Below are 9,685 nucleotides of genomic sequence, written 5' to 3'. Positions count from 1 at the left end.
TATTTTAAAGGGTCAAGACTGACAAAGACGGGGCGACACGCTGAGTTAACCCCTGACACCTCGCCTCCCCTATCTCTCCACACTCCCACACCTCCCCTCTCCCCCAGCCCCACCCATGAACCATTAAGGCTGTTTTCTTGCAGGAAAAAGAGTAAGATGGCCACTGGAGGTCAGATCCAAGTCCAAAATAAATTGCCCTCTTTCCTGAGGCTCAGCCATTTTAATAGTACAGATTTATTGTGCTGTGCTTTTTGGAGGGTGATCATATGTATGTGGTCAGTAGCGCGTATGCAGTCTGTGACCCAGCCTCCCTCTCATGTTACACCCTATTTATAACATCCCCTCCGCCGGCTCCCCTCTTCTGCAGTTCCTAGGAACCACCTCGAGCTCCAGTCCCCTGTTCCTCCTGACATCTGAGAGGCTCTGCTGCAGCATATCCTGGGCTAACTGTTTATCCTGTACAGCCTGGCAACTGGCCGCATGCTCCGGATTACCACAGGACACCCATTTCAAAACACACTTTGCTTTCTGCTCTGACTAATCGAGAGTAGACTATTTCAATTTTTTAACTGAAAGAGAAAGGTTTTGGGATAGTGAAAGGAAAAAGAGAAGCAGCTTGGATATGTGCTTGTGATCTTTTTTCTTTTTCTTTTTGGTTGATTTAGTAACTTTACCCTCTTTTACTTGCACTTCTCACCTTTCCTGGAGAGCCGTGTGTGCTTTCACGCAATGGATCACACACTGTTTGGCTGCCTGCGGAGCCCCCACGCCCCGGCGCAGGCCCTGCATCCCGCCTTCACCCAGTCTCCCCTGACTCTGCACGGACGCTCGGACCACGTCTCCTACCCTGACCTGGCCTCTTCATCCTCCTCCTCTTCCACCTCCTCACCCTCTCCCTGTATCATCTCCAGCTACCCGATCGACGACGGCCTGTTTGGCGGGCAGCACCACCACCATCCTCACCGCGGCCACCTGACCGCCCAGCAGCATCACCACCCGCCTCAGCACCATGCATCTTGGCATATTCCACAGATGCCGTCACCTGGCGCTAACACACGCCACAACCTTTGCCACTCGCACTCCCACTCATCCCATGACAGTGGGCCAACACCCCCAGACATGGGCCACCCTGGTGGGCCCAGTATGTGCGCCAGTACCCCCAGCCTGGGCATCGGCAGCACCCCTACAGGGGCCTCCTGTGTGCCTGCAGACTTTGGCAGACAGACTCTGTCACCTGCTGAGGCCGAGAAGAGGAACGGCAAGAGGAAAAGTGACAGTTCAGGTAAGAAGAGCGGAGATCAGAAATGTACTTTTCTACTATTGACTTTTTCAAGCCACTACTCTGTAATGGCAGAGATTTTATTCCTCAGATATTTTTCCTATTTATTTTCTGGATAAATAAGCTGCTTGTGACTTGTTGCACAACTAAAGGCTTAATGTAATGTAATGTTTGGAGGCATTTCCAACATCTCTTTGTTCGGTCTCGTTGTTAGATAAACATCGTCACATAAATATCGGCATTTTAGGAATTTCAAAGCAGAGTTCATGAATAACAAACATCTGTACTTGTCATTCTGAGTCTTTCAACAGCACCCAACTGTTAAGATTTGTGCAGCTCTGATAGGAAAACAAAAAACTGTCTGAGAAGCAGTTTGTAGGTGTCGGCTGACACGCAGGGAGTCTGTTGCAGCAGGCGGACTAAAGCGTGGAGCAAAGGCCAATCGTAACTGTGTGGGCACATCTGACTACTGACATGTTATGTTTAAAAATCACATCTGGTTTGTTGCGACACTCTTCAGAGGGCAGAAAATGAGCCACACAGTAAAGAATTAATGTCACGGATTGTAAAAGACTACACCGGCGCCTCACGCCACACTAAACACCCGTCAGACGGAGGCGTTTCAGTCTTTATTCTTGTCTTAATCTTGTAGTTAAAATAAATCACAGTCAGGTTTACTGGAATAAACAGAAATGATTGCAGATTGCAGATATCAATGCCAAGTCTATATGTACTAATAGGATGAGATATTTATTTATTTATCTATAAATAAATGCATCATTTTAGTTTTTTTTTTAACAATGACTATACATTATTTTAATACCACAAGTAAACCCTAATTATACCATGATTATGAGTTGCTCAAGAATCACAGTCAGATAGATTTATAAAATGGATTTATGTGCATAAATATAGTCAACAGACGCAGAAGTGCAGCTTTTTGTTTTTAGGAAATGTGTGACAATATGGCAATTTAAGGTGGTTGCAGGTGTTGCAAATGATGAAGTTATATTTAAGGCTTTACATTGCAGTTGAATTATATAACCTGTATATTGTTAAGACAGTAATATACACAAAATCTAAACATAAGAGATTTATTTAAAACGAAACATCTTTGCACATTTATGAATAAATCCTTCTTTACTGAAAAAGGTAACACCTCCCTGATGACCTGCAGGACTTTTCCAACCTGCAGGCACCACAATAATCAATCACGTCATGACAAACTGCCGAGGTCGGGTCGCGGGAGTTCTCGCAGGGAACGTGATATTAGTGAGAGTTCTAAGTTTTCCAGGGAAAGTGCGCTCGCCGTTCTCTCTGTCCATTTGAGGATTTGCGGGCCCTCAGCGCTGATCCTGCACCCTTTTAAAGGCCTCTTTGTGTGCACAGCATATCACCTGCACTTGACCAATGACTGATATTCCTGCATGTGATTAGTTTCGCTCAGGATGCTGGTGGTCACCTCAGAGAGCGTGTATTTCCTCTGACGGCTGTCGCTGCAGTTTACAGCCAGTGTGCAAAATATCCTTGTAATTAATAGATAGTGTTACTGCACTGGAAATATGTATTTGCAATAATTGTGGTTATAATTCCAAATACTAGAAAAAGCGCAGTTAAAATTCACATTATTCACCGATTTAGCAGGAACTCCAGATGTCATAGTTAACTTAAAGATTCATGCAACAGAGAAAATGTCAAAATGATGTAACACACGAAGCCTTTAGAGAGGACCTCATTTTCAGTTTTATGGTTCTGTCCTGTTATCCTCATGCTAAATGGTGCAATAGTGTATTTAATCCACAAATCCAACGCACCACCTTCTATTTCCCTTCCTTTGTCATATCATTTGGAAACCGAGCCTCAGTCTCCAAATCCCACTTCCCCTGTAACAATAGTTACTGCCTGCTCATTACATGTGCCGTGCATTCCCTCCACGCTAACACCAATCACACTGATTATTGGGGCTAACTAGGTTGCTGACTCAATCAGCTGTCTAAATATCACACCGCTGCTGGTTGCATGAGATAGAGCCCTGATTAGGTTTCACCATCTGGTCCAGAAACTTGAGCGAAACCTGAATTCAGATACAGAAATAATAACAAAACCTGAGAGCTCATTTCCATGCTAGGTTTAGCTCAAATATGAAGCATCTCAACTTTCTGTGTCTCATACTCGGTTGTGATTGTTTCCTCAAGGAAGGCCGCAGGGTGGGCTAATGAGATGAGCCAGCTCCTTGGTATTTTGGGTGTCTGGTTTCTGTGAAACCTGCTCATTTTTTTGTGGTCAAGCTGAAGAGTTTTAGCCCTATAGAGTGTCAGTTTGTGCACTTTGCTGAGTTCATGGGTTATATTTGCATAGACTAATGCTGTCAAGGGAGTGGTCGCCTGTTAAAAAGTTACTAGATTTTCTGCGTGGAACAATAAAAGGTGCTTGAAGTCTTAGTTTGTTGAGGCAGTGTTGTAAAAAAGGAGGAGTGAGGTGCTGAAGGCCTCTCACTGGCAGACACTTTTTTCCTAAAAGAAGCTTTAGAAGACTTTGCGGATGTGTCGGTGCATTTCACTTCATTCTTGTGTGTGCTGCTGCAACACTATTTCACCAAAGGAAAATAAAAAACAAAAAACTTTCACTTTCGCAATTTTCCATCATTGAGAGAAAAAACATTTTCTTCTGTCCACTCTTATTTTCTTAAGAACAAGACATTCATTCTGAGAGGGTCCCTCCTGCACTGAGCTCAGTTCATTTGGGAACCCTAAATGACGTGCCCTGTCTGGCTGCGTGTATTTTTTTTCTCATATTATTCCTCCTTTTTTGTGGAGAGATGAAAGTTACAGCGGGGACCTAATTGCTGTGGTGTAGTGGCTGTGTCATAAAAGCCTGCCGCTCGTTTTAACTCCAGGCCTGCTGGTCTGAACCAGCTGGCTGTGTTATTCTTTTATTTCTCTTTACACAATGTCTGTGTTTACCGGAGAGAAAGTGGATAAATACATCTGAAGGCCCGTTTCAATCAGCCGCACACTGTTTGGAGTCCTCGGTTTGAAATTACAGGGAGGGAAAGGCAAGGTCAAGAGGGTGCCGGACACAGGCTGCAGGCCAAGCAATAATCTGCTTCATTTAAAAACAAAAATCATGTGGGAATTCTTGCATATCTGTTTGTCCTTGGCTCTACACAAATATAACTTTTGTAGAGCAGTTTCAGTTTAGCCCTCATCTTCTCTTCAGCCTCTCAAGGGAGTTATTTTGTAGTGAAACACACACTTAATGAGAAGGAAGATTCCCCTTCTGACAGAAACAGAAGCGACAGGTCACTCCGGGTGGAAATCTTAGGTGTAGAGACAGTTGTTCCTCTGACGTGGCGTCAAGGCTTCGCACCATTCGTGAATCTGGCTCTGGGCTGCAGGACTATTTACAATTTTGCTTGACACAGGCCTGCTGGATTAACACACACTACAGAACAGCGCCGCAGATGAATTAGCATGCAATCACTGCTGCTTTCAAATGCAATGTGCAACTGAAGCACGTCCAACTGAGAAACCACAGTTTAGAATGGCAAATTAACTGTGCGTGTTTACTTTGGAAAGTTTGTGAGAATAACAAAACAGAAAGTATTGTTCTGGGGTGATGAGCTGCAGTGGCGATGGCACATGGTGGGGATTTTGTTTTTTCAAATGTATATCCCACATTTTCATCTTGTAGGGTATACTCATCTTAGTGAAAAACATAGTATGTTGCAAGTACCAGCCTTGCGTTTGCTGCCCACACATATTTTTTCTATTAAGAGGGGTAATACACTTTTGAAGATCTTTGCCTCTTTAGAAATGTTCATCTTGCGATTGCTGGAAATGTATTGTGTTACCGGCATTCTGAGAAAATGAGAATCAAAAGATACAAAGCTGAAAAAGCAAAGAAAATATGTTTTGGAAATAGTGGTACTTTGGCAGATTTTGCCACCAAATGAGGAGCTGCCTGTGAGTTCTTGATTAAAAATGAACTTAAGAAATATATTCCATGTATTCTGCAAAGCTGCTTTGTACCATATTTAAAACATAAGGGTCTAGCAGCAGATTCCTTTAAGACGAAGACAAATTAAATCCATGCTGGCAGTATAAGAGCCAGCCTATTGTTACAGCACAGCTGCCAGTCAGACACACGTGTAGCCGCCCGTGAGCCCTTCCAGCCACTTAAAGTGTTCATAAACAATGACTGAACAATAAAGTGTGATTGACAGCTCCCATTGTTTCTCTTACCTCGCCTGCTGACTTGCACCTGCCACATAACATTCGCTTTATTTTTTATTTTTCTTGCATATAAATCTGAGTGGAACTGTGTGGTGTTTGGTTTCAGAGTCCCAGGACGGGAATTACAAGTCAGACGTGAGCAGCAAACCCAGGAAGGAGAGGACGGCGTTCACCAAGGAGCAGATCCGAGAGCTGGAGGCCGAGTTTGCCCACCACAACTACCTAACCAGACTAAGGCGCTACGAGATCGCCGTCAACCTCGACCTCACTGAAAGACAAGTATGTTCCTACCCACCGCAGCTTGTTTCCCCCTGGGTTCAGACATTATTGAACCCCTCCATTAGCATATTAATGCCATGTTGTGAAAACAGAGACGGCCTTGGGGCGACGAGGAGGCTTTTCAGCTCGCTACTGTGTTTTTGTAACTTCGGTGCGAGGGGCTATTGTGCTCCAGATGTGGCTGTATGACGGGACTATCATATTCCAGATGTTCCTGTCTATTCTTTCAAGCAGGCCACAGTCGAGGCAGGGAGACGGGCTGAAGGAAGTGCTGTCTAGCAAGTCACTTCCTCTCTCCCACTACCCCTGCACAAATTGGTCTCAGAGCGTGGGCAGGGTTGCTGTAAAATGCGGGCACATGAAATAAATAACAAGAGACAAATGCTTGGGGGAAGGAAAGGGCGTACAGCCTGTTGTTCTCTGACACCCGTTTGGAAGCTGTAAGTCACACTTAGTTGACACCTTGCCAGTGATATTTTGCAGTGTGATACAGTGTGGATTGAATGTAAAGAACAGACTGGAGAGAGAAACATGAGAGATTTAGGTGATGCCTCAGGAGAAAATCTTAAGATCCCAAAGATATACATGAGTTAGCCTGAAACAGGAGATCATGTGGTTGTAAGGATTTATGTGTGGTGCCTAAAAAGTATAATTATTGCATAAACCAAGTACATGCAATACTGAAAGAAATAGCAGATTACCTTTCTCAGTGTGGAAGAAAAAAAATAACCAGGTGGAACTAACGGCTAACATCAGCTCCGACCCATTTAGTACCAGGGCCCTGCTTTAATTGTGCATATTGGTTCTATACTGGGACACCTAAATGGAACAAGGTCACCATTAATGTTATTAGTTACACCTGCTAATCCTTCAATCACACATTTAAATGTCATGAGAAAGGTCTACAAGCCTTGCATGTCTATTCACCCAGAGCACTGTGTAAGGGGCTTCAGATAGAAGTGTCCATCTAATGAATTCTTCCCAGTAAATAAAAATGTTTGCAAGTGAGTTTTAAGGGCCTCACTTACTCTTACTGAGATCTAGAAAGTGATAAATGTATCAGAAATTGTGTAAGTAATCCTTTGCTTTAGCTTCATATTACAAAAAAACTTTGAAGGAATACTTCTAAATACCACCATGTCAGGCAAAACTCAACAGAACCACCAAACACACAGTTTGCCATCGTAATTCCACTTCGGCCGTCTCCCAGACTGTTGCAATTAATCTTTTTGTGCCTCGAGGCAGCATAAAATGTGCACGAGATTTCTTCAGCTCATGCAGCATTAGTTGTGTATGAGCGTGACCTCAGTTTTGTCACGAGATAGTGAAGCAAATATTGGCAATAGAAACAGTTGGCCACTGCTCTTGATTTATGCTGCATAAGCTGTTTGGTTTTATGGCTTTGTGGGCTGTGACACCTGAAATATTGTAAAAGATGGCAGAGCTAAAAGGCCAAACTTTTCGCATGTTTTGAGTTTACAAAAGCACGGGAGACTGAATTACATTTTTTGAGGTGAACATTTGAGATGTTTAAACATCTGGATCAAAACCCCAGGAAGTTTTGTTGAGAAGTGAATGTTTTTTTTAGACCCCTAAGTTACATGTAACTATTGTTTAATGGCATTTAAATGACTATATTTCAACATTGCAGCCTACTTCCAACTGAAATATAGTAATTTAAATGCTGTTTAAACAACTGGTATGAGTCATTTTCACCTTTTAACCAAATTTAGCCCAGTTCTAACCAATATGTGTCGACAGCTTTTGACTTGCACACAAATTCAGTGCTTGTTGTGTTTTTTTAAGCATGTCTTTCATTATCAGTAGTGTGTTATATTTCATGCTCGAAACATGAAGGAGTAAAGTGGCCCATTAGAGCTCCATGGATGCTTAAAAGTGCCGTTTTCAACCAGTGGATCGGAAGTTCTTTTGACCCATCAAAGGTTAAAATGGACGTTCAGTCTTTGATGCGATGAGTTGTGATTTAAAAGTGAATGTCACTACAGGATGTCAAGCAGTGCTGGTGAGTGAGCCTGAACAGGGTGTGTGTGTGTGTGTGTGTGTGTGTGTGTGTGTGTGTGTGTGTGTGTGTGTGTGTGTGTGTGTGTGTGTGTGTGTGTGTGTCTTAAGGATCACATGTTTGGTTTTGACATCAGAGCCTGGCATATATAAATGATCCTTCGCTGGCCCACTCTCTCCTGCTCTCAGAAAAGGCCCTGAAGCTTGTAAAGAATCCGAGGTGATACTCAGCACGGCATACGGCGATGACGTTTAAGACAAACGTTTGTGCTGTCAACTAACTTCCTGACCACGTGACCGCTCGGTCCTTTCGGAATGACACTCCCCAAAAATAAACCCACCCCACCCTGCGTGAAATGAGCGAGCCCCCCCCCCCCCCCCCCCTTTCTCTCCCTCCCTTCAGGCGCATGTGTCGACACTCAGGGGGCCTCTGCTGCTACTTGACGTGTAAACCGTTTTAAGCAACAGCTTAATCATCAATCTGAGAGACGTAAATACGGTTGAGGCTGTTGAGTCAGGGAAAAACAGGTACACGCCAAGTGGCAGATGGAACAGTACATCCACACATAATTGCTGCTGGAGCAACAGCTGCCAAACCTTTAGAGAAAGTTACTGTTAAGCAGTAAGGCTTCCTAATTGTTTATTGATTGTTTTTGTGACTGTTTGTTCTCTAAGTAAGTGCATTGAAATTAACATTTTCTGTCTACTTCACCCCATAGGTGAAGGTGTGGTTCCAGAACAGGAGGATGAAGTGGAAAAGAGTGAAGGGCGGTCAGCAGGGAGCAGCAGCTCGAGAGAAAGAACTGGTGAATGTGAAAAAGGGAACGCTGCTGCCATCAGAGTTCTCTGGCATCGCAGCGCTCCACCACTCGACGGACTCCTTAGCCAATGAGGACAGTCACGACAGCGACCAGAGCTCCGAGCACGCTCACTTATGATGCACACACATGCACACACACACACACACACACACACACACACACACACACACACACACACACACACACACACCCTGCCCCTCCCCAGAGGAAAGGCCCTGCTCTGCCTCAGGACCGTCCTTAGAAGGACTGCTGTTTGCTGATTCGCCATCGTCATACAACGATGCTAAATAAGTGTACAAATACACAGAGGAACGACGTGTGGTAGATAATGCAGCCATCATGCAGGAAAAATGTAAATTTCAAGAACTGAGCACATAAAGGAAGGATGTTGACATATTTTAAAGCGCCATTGGTTAAAGATGTCCTTGATAAAAGCCAAAACAAGAAATATGTTTGGCTACACAAATTCACTGAATATTGCATAACATTTTGGAAATTATACTTAGTCAAACTGTTGTAAACATTCCATGTTGTGTGCCTCGAGAGAATCAGGCTTAGATTTGCACTGTTGAACATACAGTCTGCACCTCAGTCAGTTTCTACTGTATAAAATGTAAATTACGATGTAATTGAGTTATTGATCAAATCAAGTGCCAGGAAATCAAATTTGCCTAGCTAATATAAATGATCTGTAAATATTCTCTGTAATGTCTTACCTTAACAAAAAATGTTATACCCACACTATTCAGCTCATGCAGTAATAAACACTGATGGTTCTTTTGTCAACACTTATCTGCCTGGAGACATTTTGTAAACAAATCTAAAACCTGAACGATTTCTTTTTTAATTAAATCCTTTCAGGGAAAGTTGCAGATCGAATAAAATTCAACCAGTGATGGAATTCAATGATTCAATAACTTTTTTTTCCATCTACGCAGCCATCCATTCTTATGTGTGTTGCATGAAGTGAAGCTGAAATGAATTAAACATGGCAAAGGGTGTAGAGAGGTGGTGATGGGGGTGCATGCTAAATTCACCTTAGCCTCGGGGCA

General features: G+C 43.4%; 1 protein-coding gene across 1 annotated transcript; it reads left to right on the top strand.

Moving 5' to 3' along the window:
* Positions 1–366: 366 nt before the first annotated feature.
* On the top strand, positions 367–9,534 carry meox2a (mesenchyme homeobox 2a). Its single transcript, XM_029451136.1, has 3 exons — positions 367–1,282; positions 5,621–5,793; positions 8,532–9,534. The coding sequence occupies exons 1-3, from the start codon at positions 730–732 to the stop codon at positions 8,748–8,750; spliced, it is 945 nt and encodes a 314-aa protein (XP_029306996.1). The 5' UTR covers positions 367–729; the 3' UTR covers positions 8,751–9,534.
* Positions 9,535–9,685: the final 151 nt, after the last annotated feature.

The sequence above is a fragment of the Cottoperca gobio genome, chromosome 16 (assembly GCF_900634415.1).
Source record: "Cottoperca gobio chromosome 16, fCotGob3.1, whole genome shotgun sequence".
Taxonomy (NCBI): Eukaryota; Metazoa; Chordata; class Actinopteri; order Perciformes; family Bovichtidae; genus Cottoperca; species Cottoperca gobio.
Note: the sequence above shows the minus strand (reverse complement) of the source record. Positions and strands in the feature narration are given on the sequence as shown.

What these genes read in the sequence shown, in the direction of transcription:
- meox2a (XM_029451136.1), top strand. Translation starts at nt 730, where the DNA reads ATGGATCACACACTGTTTGGCTGCCTGCGGAGCCCCCACGCCCCGGCG. An exon ending in GAGGAAAAGTGACAGTTCAG is followed by an intron (nt 1,283 to 5,620) that starts GTAAGAAGAGCG and finishes GTTTGGTTTCAG; the next exon opens with AGTCCCAGGACGGGAATTAC. An exon ending in TCGACCTCACTGAAAGACAA is followed by an intron (nt 5,794 to 8,531) that starts GTATGTTCCTAC and finishes TTCACCCCATAG; the next exon opens with GTGAAGGTGTGGTTCCAGAA.